The sequence below is a fragment of the Pseudochaenichthys georgianus genome, chromosome 9 (genome assembly GCF_902827115.2).
Source record: "Pseudochaenichthys georgianus chromosome 9, fPseGeo1.2, whole genome shotgun sequence".
NCBI classification, from domain to species: Eukaryota; Metazoa; Chordata; class Actinopteri; order Perciformes; family Channichthyidae; genus Pseudochaenichthys; species Pseudochaenichthys georgianus.
In genome coordinates this window covers 43540689-43558526 of record NC_047511.1, presented here as the reverse complement: position 1 = coordinate 43558526, position 17838 = coordinate 43540689, and the positions used below count along the sequence as shown (strand labels likewise).

The 17838-nt window shown below is 44.1% G+C and overlaps 1 protein-coding gene across 1 annotated transcript in view; it reads left to right on the top strand.

The window, feature by feature from the left end:
* Positions 1 to 17838, top strand: part of fbrsl1 (fibrosin-like 1) — a 430120-nt gene that overhangs the window by 302423 nt on the left and 109859 nt on the right. Inside the window, exon 6 of the mRNA XM_034091346.2 lies at positions 11600 to 11629. Coding sequence (XP_033947237.1) covers positions 11600 to 11629 — 30 coding nt within the window. The remainder of the gene's footprint in view (positions 1 to 11599; positions 11630 to 17838) is intronic.

The following is a 17838-nucleotide window of genomic DNA, read 5'->3' as shown; positions in this document are numbered from 1 at the left end:
AACGTTTCTGATTGGCCCGTGGGTCCACATTTCAGATGTTACGTCATATCGGACGCAAATCTGGATCAGCTCCGTTGTTCCCCGTTTTTAGAGATGTGGGTACGGAGGAAAAGAGAGAGGGTTTTATTTTCTGACGCTGCGTGAGTTCGGGGACACATGTTGATGTATAAAAGACATCAAAAAGTGCATTTTGCATGATAGGTCCCCTTTAAGGATTTCTACATGCTTAGTACATTTAAAATAGTATTTTGACGAATCTATCTAGTTAGTGTGAAGTTAAAAAACACATGCATCTTTTTTATTTCCATTCCACATAAGCTTTTTTGTGAGCACCAGTTTGTGAATCCTATACATTGGTGCTCAGAAAAAAGTGTCAATATCACAGCTCTTAAAATGCAATAGTATGTAATTGAAATGTAATCTTAATCGCAATATGGAGTAGTGCAATTTTTAAATCGCTGGAACCCAATGTTCGTTAAATGCTAAATATGTGTTAAACACCATTTAAATGAAGTATTGTAGATTCTATGTTGTTATTGCTCATATGATGTGATAGCATCCTTAGCCCTCGCCTTACGGCCACATACACTCTGGATACGGAAGCATCCGTTTTGCACACTGCTCTCCCGCCGTGCCCAGAGCAAAGACTGAAGAGAGATCCTGGTGAAACGAAGCTGTCAGCCATTCTGTTGAGTTTCATAGAATGTGAGGCGGAACAAGAATAGCGTACAGCTGTTTCCTCCCTGACACAGAGGGAGTCAGATGAAGAGCAGCAGAGAGGAAGAGGAGGAGCGGGATAGAGCTCTCTCTCTGTGATGTGCACTGATGTAGCTGCAGCTCGAGGTCAAACGCTGCCAGTGTTTTGTGTTTACGCTCGTCTCGTCTCCCCAGTGCGCCTCTAAATTATTCACAGCCTGAAGATTTGCAATGTGGCTGCCTCCTCTCTCCCTGCATCGCTCCTTCTCTGGTTCCCATCAGCTCCTCTGTCTCTCATGTGACTGCTTGTGTCAGAGGCAATGAACAGAAGTTTCCCCCGCCCCCCACATCCCATCCCGTATCCACTCATCTACCATCAGCCCCCCACCTTTCATCACCGGCTCCATCTCTCACACTTTCATCCCTCCCGTGCCTCGCCTGCCTCTCCCGGCTGCCAGACTGCAGCCAGCCGCTCGTCTTTAAGGGGGAGACTGCCAGCTGTTAGCATCAACTGCTCGCTAGCTGCTGTCTCCCCGTCTCTTCAGAGGATGCACTATGTAGGGGTCGGGCTGACGCGGGGGTTTTATCCCCAACTCTTTTAATGACTTTGTGCTCATTTTATCTCGCCGAACGGAGAGATAAACCCCAGGTGCGCACTCCTCAGGCCAGTCGATGGCACTGATTAAAGATGTCAGTGATTTGCCCTTTAACAGACTGCTGTGGGGACGGAGGCAGCGGCTGCAAACCAAGGACATGGTGAGGCTGGGCCATATGATCATATAAGGCCATAAGTTGATCAGCAATCCCATATTTCATTCTACGGACGTGTCTATGCACACATTTTAAAGTATACGAATATTGAAAGCAATCTTGCTAATCAGAAAAGGATGTACTTTGATTTGTTGTCGTACATGGTGAAAAGATATGGAGCTTTTCCATAAAGTCAGATTCCACACGATTAGGCCATTCGATGTACCACCTGCTCAAAGTAGCTAACATGCACACACTCACACATCGTTGGCTATCTGGAGGCGTGTGGCGCAGTGCGTTGGTGTTGGGATCAGGAGGTCACAGGTTCAAACCCCGCTGCAGTCAGCATGTCGTTGTGTCCCTGGACAGCGTCTAACAAGTGACATGTAATGTAATGGAGCACTTTGGGGGTGTTTTGCTCAAGACCGCATCAACATGTTGACTGGAGGGGCGGGGGATCGAACCAGCAGCCTTCTGATTGGAGGATGACCATGTACTTCCTGAGCCCTCGTGTATTTGTTTGACTTTTCCCCTTATAAAATGATATACACATTGATAGAAAGCTATTCAAATGAAAGCGCCTGTTTTTTCAAAGATTCAAGATTCAAAAGCTTTATTGTCCAATGCACAAAGCGACAGTGTAGACATGGCAATGAAATTCTTCTGATCTGAGCTCCTCCAACAACGCAACATATATAATAAAATACAAAAATACAAAATACAAAGTAGTGCAAAAAGTAAAAATACATAATGTAAATTAAGACCAAATTAAATACGGTTTATTGCGGTGATAACTATTTATATAAATACGTATATTGCAAGATAATCGCAAACAGGAATGTTTTTAACACAACGGCACAATCAGTGAGAGAAAACATTTCCAATGACCCTTCAGTGTTTCAGTCTGACTTTCGTGAATCACGGGACCCTGTACCTGCTTATGAACAGATTATCGTTGTCATGTTAACCAGGAAGCTGCAGGTGTCCCCTCCTGTCTGGACAGCGGGGGTCCGGGGGTGAGGTGTGCCTCCAGTTGCCACAGGACTCTCATTTGTGAGTCTCTACCCTTCCTACTCTAACGTTTGATCATCTCAGACGAGGGACAGGAGGTACGAGGAGGCGGGGGAAGGGTGCCGAAGCTTTCTCCCTCTCTTTTCTCTTTTCACCCCCCCCCCCTTGCCTGCCCTCTCGCAATTGCTGTCACCCAGTATGAATGCCCCCTCTGGCCCGATGACAAGTCGAGCGTGAATCGCTTGGCTGCCCCCTGAAATTAGCAGTAGAGCCCCCCGGCGGCACATGCTTCTCATGACCAGCACACAGTGGGCCGCCGCCAGATTCTTTTCATTACGGTGGCCTGCCAGCCCCCTGCCTCTCCCTCCTTCTGCCTCTTCTTCTCCCTCTCCCCCCCCCCCTCAGAGAGCTCAGTAAACAGCATCTGTAGTGCTCATCACATTACTGTCAGAGGGAAGGGATGCCAACTCTCTGAGGGCTGTTAGTCCTGTGTGTCTAACTGTCTTTATGTGTGCATACAGTATGAGGTTGTGTGTGATAGTATGTATATGCATGTGTGTGTACATGTTACTGTGTGTTGGCTTGACAGGATTAAAGAGAGAGAGAGAGTGGAGGAGTGAGAGGAGCAGCAGTACAGAGCGATGCCTGGAGGCTCAATCTGTTCCTCGCTGAGCTACATCAGTGTTAGAGACGGAGGCCCGGGCCGCGGGGAAGCCTCCACTCGCTCCATCAAACTGTCAGGCAGCCAGCGAGCTGCACAGAGACTCCACGCCGCCCCCGGGGCCAGTTCAAGTCAACATCCCATTGCCTTGCCTCCCCGCCTAATTTCTCCTACGCCCCGACTTAAATGTCCAATGCCCAGTGTCTGCCACGGCAGCACCGGGGCCCGGGGCCGTGTCAAAACACTGGGAGGTGCTGAGGGGGGGGGGGGGGGGGGGTGTGTGTGTGTGTGTGTGTGTGTGTGTGTGTGTGTGTGTGTGTGTGTGTGTGTGTGTGTGTGTGTGTGTGTGTGTGTGTGTGTGTGTGTGTGTGTGTGTGAAAAAACCCCATAAATCAGTGCATGTGTGTTTCCTCATTCTCTCTTACCTATGTCCCCATTTTTATTTCACGACTATATTCATAAGACAGTTGTGTATTCCCTGTCCCTTCAGGTTTCTGGCAGTTTCTTTTTCTCTGTGCTGAATAAATGCTCCCCGCTCGCTCGTACATCTGCCATTACTGTCTGTTTCCCCCTCGCCGAAACTCGGAGGATCACACCAGCCGCCCAGCCGCTCCCCCAGCGAGCGCTGAAAGGCGGAGGGGCTTCATGTTGGAAAGGACAAGGCGGTCCTTTAAGTTACTGAGAAACAGGGGCACAGCTCTTCAAGTTTCCCCCCACCACTATCACCATCAATCTGTCCGTGCCCCCCCCCCCCCTCTTCCTCCTCAACCTCACCACATACTTTGCATGGAAGTGAAACGGAGCGCAGCCAGGTCTCGCTGCTATTTACATGGACTCTGGGTAATGTTAAAGTCTGCTTAGCTTGGCCCCGGGTCCGGACTATATCTTTCCTCACTCCGGCTTGATTTACATGGCCCCCGCTGACTCGTCCCTTAAGTGTGTCAGCTCTGAACCAGAGGCCTCTGCGCGTCTGGCTAATGCAACGAGCATTTCTCCGAGCTTGTCTTCTTCAATCCGTCTTCACTCTCATTCTCCCTCCTCCAACGGGCCCCTGTGAAAGGAGCTTTCCCTGAAGCCTCCTCTGTGTGTGCACAGCCTGCTCTGAGGTCCCGAGCTATGGTTTTACGTGAGAGCCTGTCTAGGCCTCTTCTGCTGGTCGATATTATTTCCAGCCGGCCAGAGCTCTTTCTCTCGATCTCATTCCCTCTGGAGCCTACATCTTCACTGGGATCAATACTCTCCTAATCCAGAGCTCCGAGTCTGACCCGGGGTAATCAGCTGACTTCCCATGCTGCCTGCTGGGGAGGTCAAAGGTCAAATGGCGGTATAGATTTGATCCTGTCATCAAATCACTTGGATAGGGGGTGCTCGTGGGGTCAAGAGTAATCACGAGATGTTGTTTCGCCCCGTGGTTGGGTGTTTAACGCAACTATTAGAGCCGTCTAAACGCTAATTATAAAGAGGCCCTATTTTGTTCGTCGGGGCGTTCCTGTATGGTATGTAGGGTTGTGTGCAAATGTCTGCAGTTTCTCTCACACACTTGGGATCGTTAGGGCATGCAATATTCCATCCTGTGGCTGTGGCCAAGTGGATCGGTTTCCACCAATCAGAAGGTTGCCGGTTTGATTCCCAGCCCCCTGCAGTCAACATTTCGATATGTCCTCAGGCAAGATACTTAACCCCACATTGCTCCAGACGGCATGGCCAACATTTATTTACCGTTTACCATCAAAAATCAACGTGCATTTCCTTTCTGATTTTGCAATATTGCCCGCTAATGTCCAATATACCAATGACAAATTGAACCTCACGACAGACAACGGTATGATACAACGCGTGTTGGCTGACCAACTGCACTATCAATACAATCCTTTTTACCATTTAAGGCTTCACCCTCAGCTACACGTGGCCTGAGAGACCTTCAGATATCCTGCTGATGCTTTAGGCCCAGCAGGGGGTCTCAAAGAAGCCCCCAGGCTTTTCTTCCACGCCCCATCTGAGTGTCCACGGAGCCTACGTCCCCACACCTCATCCCAGCATCCACAGGAGGGAAATTGCGGGAGGAAATTGGTGTTGTTCCACCGGTACCCGACACTGCTTTGGTCCTCGACTATCTAAATGGACCATTACCCCCCTCGGTGTGCTCTCACTCCGTCTGGGTTTTCACTCGTTCTCTTACAATCAGGAGTGTTTCCGTAAATGTGCCCGGAGAGATGTCTTCTAAATTGAAGCTATGTCTCTTGTCAGTTTCAAGATGTCTACATTTTTGCATGTATGGCTTGTCACCAAGAAGGGATCAAGAGCTGCTGCCGTCTCAACGTCCAATCAGTCTTCAGGGCCTTTTTTCAATTTGTACACGCTGCGTTCTCACTTATCAAGTTTTTAATTACAGTAAACCAGATCCAAGTATAATGCAACCTACATGTTCTAGGTTAAGATGCAATGCTTTTTTTGGACCATGAATACAGTTTGAAACTTATGAATGGTGTAAAACAGGGGTGTCAAACTCAAGGCCCGGGGGCCACATTCGGCCCGCGACTTCATTTTATGTGGCCCCACAAGAGCTTGCAAAGAATATAATTTGTGTATTATACGGTTACATGCTACAGAAGCACGTTGCCCATAAACTACATGTCCCACAATGCATCTCAAATATGACTTTTTTCTCAGAATTTGCCTTTTTTTCTTCAAAATATGCATTTTTTCATAGAATTCCTTTTCCTCAGAATTAGATTTTTATTTCAAAATTTCACTTCTATTTCTTTTTTCTCCAGAATTTGGCTTTTCTTTTTTAATCATTTTGGGACATACGCACTGAAGAGACTTGCCCTAGACTTCTGCTTTCAGATGTAGTTAATTATGAAATTATTACCCTATCCGATGATAATCCAATGCAGAGGCAATGATGTAATATATAATACATTATTTTATATATATGATATATTTATATGTATTTTTATATAGTCTTAAAGTTACAACCGGCCCTTTGAGTGCAACCATAATGCTGATGTGGGCGGCGATGAAATTGAGTTTGACACCCCTGGTGTAAAACAAGCAGCTTTCTAGTGTGCCCTCTCTTTAATATTTCTACTTACAATTCCACTTGACATACTTGTACAACTGGTTCTTTTTACTTCTCACAATGACTTTGATTAAAGCTAGACATGCTTTGTCACAAATTGTATTGTGAAAGCAAAAATACTATTATGCATGTGCCGTCTTTTATACATTTATTTATTACATGTCTCCGTTGGAGTAGGAACCGACAGTGACAGTTAGATGCCAGCAGCTCAGGGAAACCTCAATTTCCCGACTCCTCGCAGCGAGCACAGGGTGGCGATCAGTATTCAGGCAGACAGCCGTTGACGCCGTGCCAGCTTCTGCATCGCCAGGCGAGTCCCCCCCCCTCTTTTCTTCCCTCTATCTCTGAGGCAGAATTCATGGCAGACTGTCCTCCGAGTGTGACAAGTGGAACTGTGTGATTAATTTGGCCAGTCGTTTTAATGTGCTCCGGGATGCGCAACACTTATTGTCTTCCCCCTGCACGTCTATCGGAATCTGCCACAGAAAATGTCCAGGAGAGCCGAGACATCCATCCCGGCCTCTGTGGTCTCCCTCTCCTCCGTCCTGCATCATTTCAGGGCCGAGCCACGGGGTCGAGGCCCGACTTTAGCCAGGGCCGCCGGCGGAATAAATCTTCTGTCTCTGAAGTGTTGGAAGCTGTGTAAATGCCAAACACATCCGTCTGATGTGCTGGCTGAGGGGAGGGAGGGAGGGAGGGAGGGCTGGAGAAGAGGTGGATGCTGGGAGGTAGGGGGGGGGTGTAGACGAATCATCCGCTGAAGCCGGTCCCCTGTTACCCTTCGTAGCTGGCGGTTGCCAGGTGCAGATGTTGCTGTTTGCTCCCCGCCTCTGAACAGCACGCCGGTTTTTTATTTTGTTGGGTTTGTTTGGTTTGTGAACATCTCTGATCGACACAAACCACCAGGGGCTCGGCTCCTGTCAGCAGCTTAGTGAGCGGCACATCTCTCCGATTTTAACAAAGTCCCCTCTGACCACCAGACGTGCTGTTTGGGGAGCTTTCTGTTGGGGGTTGTGGCTTTGCATTTTCCCTTTTTGTTTGTTTCTTTACCCAGTAGTGTACTTGCCAGCTCACCCCAAAGTTTTATGTCAGAAATGTAAAGTACGATTCCCCAGCCCACAGAAACTGCTGGATGCTAACTTTGTGACTTTGTGCACATTCAGCACAAATTGCGTTAATTAGCATCGTAGCCTGTGGATAGTTTAAAATGTCTTTGCTGATTTGGACAATCCTTTAGTGTTTCGAGGGGTTATTTAGGATGCCGAATCTATTTCTGACATGTTCAGAATCCAATATAGCTGTTCAAACCAGAAAGTGGCTAAATGTGTAATCCCGGTGGGCCGATTCTCATCCACTTTGGGTCGATTTTGGACAGATTGCTTATTTATTTGAAAACTGAAATGCCTTTTGTGCTCTCCATATCCAATGGTCGCAACACTACTCATGGCCGTCACAGTGCTGGCATCTAGACGACAGTGCGGATATTCAAAGGAGCTTGGGATGCTAAAAGACGTGGCCCTTTCTCACACTCACAAACAGCAGCCAGTCTTTCACTTTCTCAGGTTTATTGTATTCGTGTCTTTGACTAAAACCAAGTGTAATAGCCCAACAGGGCAATCACACACTGCCCTAACACTTCCTCCATGCATCCATCCATCTCGTCATTATAGCCTTTCCCCCCCCGCCTGTTCTTACTGTTGTTTTGTTCCCCCTCCCCACCTGCCTCTGTCTCCCCTGCTGTGCTGTGTCTCTCTCTGTCTGAGCCCTGGATAGTATTCTTCGTTACGCTCCGCTGCAGTGCATGCTTCTTGTAAAAAGGATAAGCACCATGCTGTGCTCTTTGGATTTTATTTTTCCTCCTCGCCAGCTCCAGCCTTGTGAGGCCTCTTCTCCTGTGTCATGGCTATACTGCTGCAACAACAAGGCCATGCGAGCGTCAAGGGAATAGACCGAGCCAGTTGTTCCTCTCCATCACCTGGGGTTTAAACTGTCCCAGTGATGGAGAGGAACTAGAAACTGTCATGTGTCCAGCTGCATGCTAACACCGGTCTCCCAGGGCGAGGTGGAGATTGGATCAATTGTCCTTTTATTGTAATTCCTACATGGATCAAAATGGGGAGAAACCGTGTGTTGAATGTCTTTCACTTGTTCACTCGAGGGGTGAACAAGTGGGAGGTGATTATAGGTTACGATGCTCCTCTAACAACCAACCACTATAGAAATGGCTGACAATTAATTTGTCTGGAATCTGCAGTCTGAAAGGGGAATTGATTGACAAGAAACCTAAGCCACTTTCTCTTCGTAATGCCCTGCACTCTGTAATGAAAGTCCTTTGACAAGCAGAAGCTCAGAATGAGGGTTTCCGAAAGAAAAAAACATGTTCCCATATCCAGTGCGTGTGGATGCATTTTCTTATCAGTATTCAGCACCTACCATCTCCAGCAGCTTAACAAACAACATACAAACATATGTTGTGCTCTATTTCCCGTATGTATCTCATAAGAGACCAGGCTTTCAACCACATGTTGACACACAGTACAATTGTCCGGCCATTCTTGCATTTTCTCTGGGACATTTTCAGTAGGCATTCTTCTTTTGCTTTTACACTTATTTTCTTTATGCTCACAGACACGCTCTGTACTGATAGAGGGCAAATAACTCAGAAAGTAGAACCCCCTCAGATTGAACTTTACTGTATGTATCCTGCAACGGGTGCATGTAACGATGGTGCTCTCTCTTCAGGAATGCTTCAACAATTGGAGCCGAGGCATTTCATGTTGTTCTGCAGATAGACACCCAAATAGTCCCTCCGAAGGGGGTGAGCCACAATGTTTTACTCTTAGAGCTTCTGCCAGCAAGGACTCCTGCTGTATCCCTTGTCTTTCCAGAGGATGAATCACTGGGTGAGGAAGCCCCCCCCCTCCTCCTCTGCTTTCCTCTCCTGAGAGATCTTGGCCACTGAGCCCTTGCACTGATTACTCTCGTTACTTAATTATACATTTGGACCCACCGCACTGGCAACAAAGGGGCCGCTGTGCCTCCATTGACCCAGCTCCCTCCTCATTGTGCCCGGCTCTGAAAGGGAGTCAAACTCAATAAAGAGGGTCCACTTAAATATGTTGCCACAGGGACTTAATTGACAGATTGAAGGCAGTTTTTTCACCGGGGGCCCTCTCCCTTTCTATGAGGCTGTTCGCTTGAATTGCTCTTCCCTCATGCATCCTGCTGTGAGGTCCAGTGGGACCGGCCTGCAGCTCCAGAGCTCCCGTTTCCTCGACTTCACTGTCTATTGTCTCCGGGGAGAGGGTGAGCAGCCAAGAGCATTCAGCGACAAATCAATGTGGGAAACGGAAGCATGTGGGTTGGGTTTAAGTTAAGAATGTGGTTATGTTTACCAAGGAATTAAAGTTCAAGTATCTCAACTGACTGAGGATAGCATGTGTGTTATCGTCTGATGTAAACCCAGTGGTGGAAGAAGTACTCAGATCGTATACAGTACTTAAGTGACATTAGCTGTACTAACATGTATTTATATATGTGTATAATGTATATTTAGTTGTTAACTTGTATTCTGAATAGTTGGGAATCTGTAAAGTAACTTGAGCTGTCAGATAAGTGGAGTTGACTAAGAAGTTAAATATTGCCTTGCAAAATGAAGTGGAGTACAAAGTAGTTCATTTTAATTGTATTATATATTTCCTATTTTGAGTTGCTTTTTTTTGCAGTATTGTCAGGACTGGCAAAAAAAGGAAGTCGGCCATTTTGAATTTTATTTTTCCATTTATGCGCAAAACTTTTCCTTCGGTTACCATCCTATTAGATTCATATTTACTAATATTGTTCAACCATCAAAACAGTTTGCCATCTTTTGGTCAAAGAATAAATTACCTAAACAGAATAGAGCAGGGGTCAAACTCAAATACACAGTGCGTGGGCCAAAATAAAAAAATGGGTGCTAGCCGAGGGCCGGACTGGTTCAATGTTTATTGCAGAACTTATTGAAATGAACTTATTGCACATATTAAACCTGGAACTAACAACGCTTAAATTATTGCCTCTAAAAACAACATTAAATAATCCGTTGCATTCATTTCTTATGGCTCTAACTGCAGCTTCATTTCTTATGAGTACATTTTCCCACAGGCCAACAACAGCTTCAAAAAAACTATTTCCCTCAAAGAACAAACCAAACCGCCCTGCTGTCGTGAGAGAAAGTGCAGAAGGAAACATTTAAACTCAGTGTGCTGCTCTGTGATGCTAGCTCAGATACTTGGCGTCTCATCTCGGGTGCAAGGTCATCAATGTTTGGGTCCGGCTCTGAGCGGAGGAGACCCTCAGGATGGAGGGAAGGTGTGCGTGCAATATACCGGCGGGCCAGATCTAATAGGAATTAGAAATTATCCTGCGGGCCGAAATTAAATCCACCACGGGCCTGATTTGGCCCCCGGGCCTTGAGTTTGACACATGTGCAGTAGAGTATAAACAAACGTTGTTTATTGAATTCACTTTTATTTGTATCAAACATTTTCAGGATTTCTGTCCCCCTATTTCACTCGTTGTTTGTGATTTTCTCAACATAGTTTTTACATAGTTGTAAACTCAACCTAGCTTTGAAAAACGTGTGTAGCTTGTGAACCTAAGTTGTGTAGTGAGTGTCTCAGTCAGTCCAATATTGTTTTTCGGCTCAAAAAGCAGAAATGAAAGGCTGTAATGTGTGTACAGTATCTGCAGTATATCACTCATCAGTCTGTCAAGGACTTGTTCCCTCTTTGTGTAAAGCATGCATATTTTCTGAAGACATTTGAGCTTGAGCAGTGTTTGAATAGTCAAATGACTTGTGAAATGTTGGAGAAAACTCATTTCACTTTCTGACTGAATAGAAGGTAATGTGGGTTTGACCATGCGATACAACTCTCACCTCAGAGTATAAACTATCTTGGTGTTTAGTTCCTTTATCTCTGTCGATGTTTTACTTAAAAATGCATTTAAAATACCAAACTTAATAAGCACTGCGCTTGAGCATTCAGACAAACTAAACCCTGTCTGTGTCCTTGAGATATAATCGTCCAATTTCAAAGAACTCTTAAAAGGCGAAACTGCAGTTGAATGAAAAGTCTTTGAACGGGCTCTTCATAAAAGAACCCAGTGTGTCGTTGTATGTGTTGTTCATCTTTTGTGAAGTTACAGCATTGAATTAGCGACAGACACAGCAGAATGGCGTTCTGTGCTGAAAAACTCTCAGCCTCTCTCCCTCTTCATCCTCTGCCGTGTGCACTGCAAGCTGTCAGGGAACGAGAGGTTGAGCACAGAAATAACATCTGCAGTGATGATGGGCTACTGGGGGGGAGCCGAATGAATAATTCCTTATATTTCCTGTGTCTGTCTCTTTTCTGTTACAGTGTGACAGCGAGATTGACATTGACGACAAGGTAAGACTGCTTTTCCCTCTGTTCGTTCACCCGCCACATGAAGTGGCTGAGAGTTGTGAATAACAAATCCGAGCTCTCGACTAAAGAAGGCAAACAGTCAAAGTGTGTTGTTGGCAAAAAGAAAGAAAGATGAGGTGCAAAAGACACTCTTGTCGGGCCAAACACTGTTGATCATTTGCGTCTTACGGAGCGAGGAAGTGACAAAGAAAGTGCAGAAAAGGAAGAAGCTGTTTTTATGTATTAGTTTGCTGTTTTGAGGTGTAAAAACACAAAGCATTGATTATTTTTGGAGCACAGTATGTCTAAATGTGTCTTAATACGCCCTATCCCAGATCTTATGCTTCCTAAGTTGGAATTTTCTAAATGAATGGATGTTATGACCTTGATCTGCCTGTTCCTAAATGGTTTTCTATATCCTGCGGGATACAGTAATTTTAAAGGCTGAGTCCATGAATAGGTGTAATATGGGTGTATTAACAATTTAATATGGGTATGGGTCTAGTAACAGTGTAACATGGGTTTATCATTGGTATAACATTGGTGTATTTTGGGTGTAATAACAGTTTATATGGAGTTAAAGGTCACCTATCATGCTATTTGTAGGCAATAGCATACAGTAGGTATCAGATATATAAAAAACATGTCTGAAGTGTTTTGCTCAAAATACCAAACAGATCTCCCATTCTATCCATGCCTCATATCCCTATATGTCACTTCCTGTTTCAAAAGTGCTGATTTGGGTAGAAAGCTTTAATAATAAAAAAGGAGGGGTCTGAGCTCATGCGGGACCCGGCAGCTACCGTCTAAACTAAATGCTGCCGTGATGAAACGCCATATCATGGATCATCAAGGATCTGAAACAGTTTGGAGCTCAAAGGCTTTCTCTCTTGCCGGTTACACCACAAGGTGAGTTCCTTTCTACTTCCTGCTTCTTCACACACATGCTCTCCAGTACAGGTTAGCTCTGAGTGTTAGCGATGCTAATGTAAACACTGACCATATTACGTCCAAAACAGTCGGGCATTGTTTCTGATAGCAACGTTTCTGATTGGCCCGTGGGTCCACATTTCAGATATTACGTCATATCGGACGCAAATCTGGATCAGCTCCGTTGTTCCCCGTTTTTAGAGATGTGGGTACGGAGGAAAAGAGAGAGGGTTTTGTTTTCCGACGCTGAGTGAATTCCCTGACTCCCCGGGGACACATGTTGATGTATAAAAGACATCAAAAAGTGCATTTTGCATCATAGGTCCCCTTTAATGTGAAAAACAGGCACAGATCATTTCCTATGTGTATGTGCTTTACCATTTAAGGGTTAATCTACTGGATAGTAATGTAAAAAGATGTTGTGCTGTTTGAACACAATTATTTTAGTTCAACATTTTGGAAACAGACAGCTTTTTTGAACAAATTAACCTTATCAAAGAAGGTGACTGAAAATAGTAGCTGCTAACTTGTTCAGTTTCCATGTTTTCCATTGGGTCTTTAACATTTAACTGAAATGCAGACAGAAAAGTCTCAAATATAAACATGGAAAAAAAAACTGGAACTAGCATTTTCAACCAATCTTAGCCGTGATGTCATCCAGTATTTTCACAATTTGACAGATGTGGCCTTATCAGTTTCTCTTGTGTGTATTTGTTCATGGCAGACTTGGAGGTGGTTGTCTGATGGCAGTATGGGTCTAGTAACAGTGTAACATCGGTATATTATTGGTGTAACATGGGTGTAATATGTTGTAATACAGGTGTATACTGTATACAGTTTAATATGTAGTTAATGTAGAAAAGAGGCCACCAATAATGCTTTACCGTTTAAGGGTTAATCTACTGGATAGTAATGTAAGAACGTGCAAGTTAAACATTTTGGAACCAGACAGTAACCGTATCAAAGAAGGTGAGTCAAAATAGTAGCTGCTAACTTCAATTTTTTTTCCATTGTTTTTTTTGCGTTTAACTGAAACGTCTTGATTTCCCTTCAAAAGTCTAAAATATAAACATGAAAAACCAAAACTGGAAGTAGCATTTTCAGCTAACTTGGTGTGCTTGATAAAACTCATCTTAGCCGTGATGTCATCCAGTATTTTCAAATATTTTCCATTGGGTGTTTAACTGAAATGCAGACAGAAAAGCCTCAAATATAAACATGGGAGAAAAAAAACTGGAACTAGCATTTTCAACTAATCTCAGCCGTGATGTCATCCAGTATTTTCACAATTTGACAGATGTGGCCTTATCAGTTTCTCTTGTGTGTATTTGTTCATGGCAGACTTGGTTGGTTGTCTGATGGCAGCCACCTGGTTACAAGATGAAATGCCTTCGGGGAACCTCACGCCTTCTAATTCCTCCACAGTTTAGCAATTACTCCCTGGTAAATGAATGAGATGGCATGCCTAATCTCCTGTAAGCCTAGCTCCCAGTTCTGTGGAAATGTCTGCGGCTCTCCCTATAAATAATACATTGATAGTAGGCCCAATTTGCATTAACTGTAGCCTGGCAAGTCAATAGGCTTTTATCTCTTCATTGAAGCGAGAGGCAACCGAGGGCGCAAGCTAGTTGACACAACAGAGAGACGCAGCAACCTGTCAGTCAACATACGGCTGCCTGGCATCGCTGTGGGGGGGCAGAGAGGGAAGTAAGGTAGGGGGGAAGCTCTCAGTGTTTCCTTTGCAGGGTTTGTTTTCCTTCATGCTCTACCAGGGACTTGAGACTTGTAACGTTGCTATATGGTGTCACACATTTTGACATCTAATAAAAGTTTGATACTATGATACTAAACAACACTACCAAAAGGAAAAGAAGAGAGAAAACAAGCATTGTTGAGGCGTTTTTTATAGAAACTCAGCAGTGTTGTTATGTTGTTTGTGAGCCGTCAGCCGCTGTCTGCTCCATATTTGGCTTTCGGTACCATTTATAATAGCCAGTTTTGGTGAATTATCCAACATTCTGCCAAGCCGTCAGATTGATTGTCAGATTCTGATTGTCAAATGTTGTACTAATTACTACTCAGTCCACTGTCAAGAGTCACACTAGTTTGGCCTTGTCAGACATTTTCTTCTCATACTGTACACTGTTTATCAGTATTTCATAAAGTCATACAGCATTACAACCATTACTGCTTAATACAAATGAATACTGAAGGCAATCTATGAAAATGACTGTTTTACTAAAGTCTTTACACTGTGAGAATAACACTGGGTTGACTGTGTGAAGAAAAACATGCTACCTAAAACATTAATGTCAATGATAATATCAAATTATTGCTCATAGAAAAGCAACATCACCCAAAATAGCTGTTCTGAATTGCTGCTAGCCTACATTAGCTTTGCATCAGCAGCAGCATGTGACGAAAAAAGTGATATTAGAAGAAATACTTACATGGACAATGAGTGTAAAATCAAAGCAGACTTTAGAAAATCTCTTTTCTTAACTCCATTAACTGCATTTTGTTGTGAAGGGCAATAACAAACCTTTCATTACATAACATAACAACACATTAACATTGTCTAGTATTGTTATAGTCTTGTTTTATGACATAAAATACATCAGTAAATACGAATCCCCGAAGCTTTTATGTATCATTAAAACGGTGGTTGCTGACAAGTGAGACTGCTAAACGTCATCACAACGACAATAGTCCGCTGTTAGCTGTGGTCGCATGCAGCCATGTGACCACAGCTAACAGCGGACTATTGTCGTAGTAATGTAGTTACCATAGATTTTTACTGGTGCCGACTGCAATTACCCTGTATGAGATGTGATAGTATCTGTGTGTTAGCCACAGATCTTATTTCCTGCAATATTTCAAAATCTAATTGGGAAATAGTATTGCTTTTTGTCAAGGGACCCCGTGCCATGCTATCTTCCGGGTAGGCCTACAAAAATACGTCATCTCTGCACAGTGGCGGTTCTAGACCAATTTGACTGGGGGGGCCACTGGGGGGGCCAGTTATTTTCTGAGGGGGACACAATAAATGCAGGACGAAAAAGAGAACTAGACAGTATGAAGTAATTGCGCATAAGAAAACAATGCAATAGGGGGGTCAGAGGTCAGTGTTAGGGGGGCACTGGCCCCCCCTGGCTCCACCCTAGAACCGCCCCTGTCTCTGCATCACTCTATTATTTAAGCATGAAGCTCGCGTTGATGTTGTTCTACTGATTGTATTGTTCCATTCCCAGAAGAAGAGCTATTCATCAAACAAAAGCTTTCATTTGTGGCCAACAGGAAATGTAAATGAACAAAAGCATAATTTGAAAAACAGGTTGTGCTGTTGTGAAATCTTTGAGGTTTCACTGTTGACGTACATGTTTTTGCCAACAGTGCAAGAGAACATCTGGATTAAGGCTAAAGGAGCGCAGACCTTTTTCATTTCTCAGAAACACATTATTATAATCAAGTTGATGACGTGAGTCGGGAATCATCTGGAGAAAATTGCTCAGGAACGAAGAAGAATGGGAAAAAAAATACTTTGACAGGCCATCACCAAAAGCAGATGGAGACAAAAAAAAAACGATGGTTTAGAAATTGCGTTCCAAGAAAAGAAAGACAAACACTGTCATTTGTAATTGCCCGCTCTCAGGATAACACGACAGCGATAATTTTCTGCAACGTTTTGCTGAAACAGGTGCCAGCTCCTCCCGTATCTTCCCAATGAAAACAAAGACTCCGTTTCACATCAGATTACCAGCCACCTGAACACCCACATTGTCAGGATTTCACAGATTAACTTAATTAGAATATTGCTTCCAGGTGTGCCCCCGGGGTGCAATCAGTTACAGTGTATTTTGAATGAAGCTGACGAGCTGCTGCTACAGCAAAGTCAGTTTGGATTGCTGCACCTTGTGAAGACATGGCACTCAATGTGTTTCCAGAACGTGTCAGAATTGAATTCTTCTTCTGAGATTGCCAGGTCATCTCCAGCTCAGCGCGAGGCTGTTGTGACTGCTTTATGTAGATTGGACCATGTCTTGAAGAAAACAAGCAATCAGAATCCCAGTGTTGTGTTCTCAGCACTGGCATTACTTCCTGGGGGGTGGGGGGGTATTTCATCTGAAGTCCAAGATGACTCGATGTCTGACAATGAGAAGTATTCAGCCTTGACCTTGAATTGCTTATGGCTGCACCCGAAGGGAACAACCACATAATTAGGGATTCCTTATGGTGCATTAACAATCTGTTCTGCTATTGGGCATAGCTACGCTAAATCAGATGCTCAGAAAGGAACCTAACCACATGTTGGGGAAATCGCTTGGCAATACAGGGACTAAGTGTTTTCAAGTCTGTTTGAGGCCGTGCTATGGAAATATAAACGTCATTCATTCTTTATTCTTGATCCAAATACTTTGAGCCACTTCAATTCTCTGTGTGACTGATTAAACTGTACTTACATGCCCCAGACCACGTGTTAGCTGTTGCAACCCAGTCTCACGGCATTTCGTGTTCACCAACACGATTTTTAATCTATTGATTCGTGTTCACCATCACGATTTGCCCCTTTTTTTCGTGTTGCACAGCACGATTTTAAAAGCAATGTATTTCAATAAATTCAGTTCCTGACGGACGCCAAAAAAGCCCGAGATTCTGGAATTAAACCAATAAATAAAAGCAAGGATAATTGTGTGTTATTGGTGAGTAAATAACAGTGTGTTATTTTGAAAAGAATAACGAATTAGAAGGAAAAAAAGATTTAAAAAATACAGATTTCAGTATCCTGAGGCTCTGAGCCCCATTTATTTTCCTCACAGACGGAAACAAAAGTCCGAAATTATACGATTTAAAATAAAAGCAATAACTGTGGCTTGATATTGAGTAAGAACATGTTTTTATGAACCACACAGCTTCCGGTCTTCCACGACCCGACCGGAGAAAAAGACGTGCTGCAGGCAGTAGAAATACATTGCTTTTAAAATCGTGCTGTGCAACACGAAAAAAAGGGGCAAATCGTGTTGGTGAACACGAATCAATAGATTAAAAATCGTGTTGGTGAACACGAAATGCCGTGAGACTGGGTTGGCTGTTGAGAGCTTCAGAAAATGTGTTGAATGAATGGTTATGCTTGTGTAACGTTGACATATGCGGTAACACAACATCACAAGGACAGTGTTTGATATTAATGTGATGAGTTATTGCACATAGTTACTTGTATTTGGACCATCATGATTTAAAGAGGTCCTATTGTGCTTTTTGAGGTTTTTCCTGTAGCGTGTTAT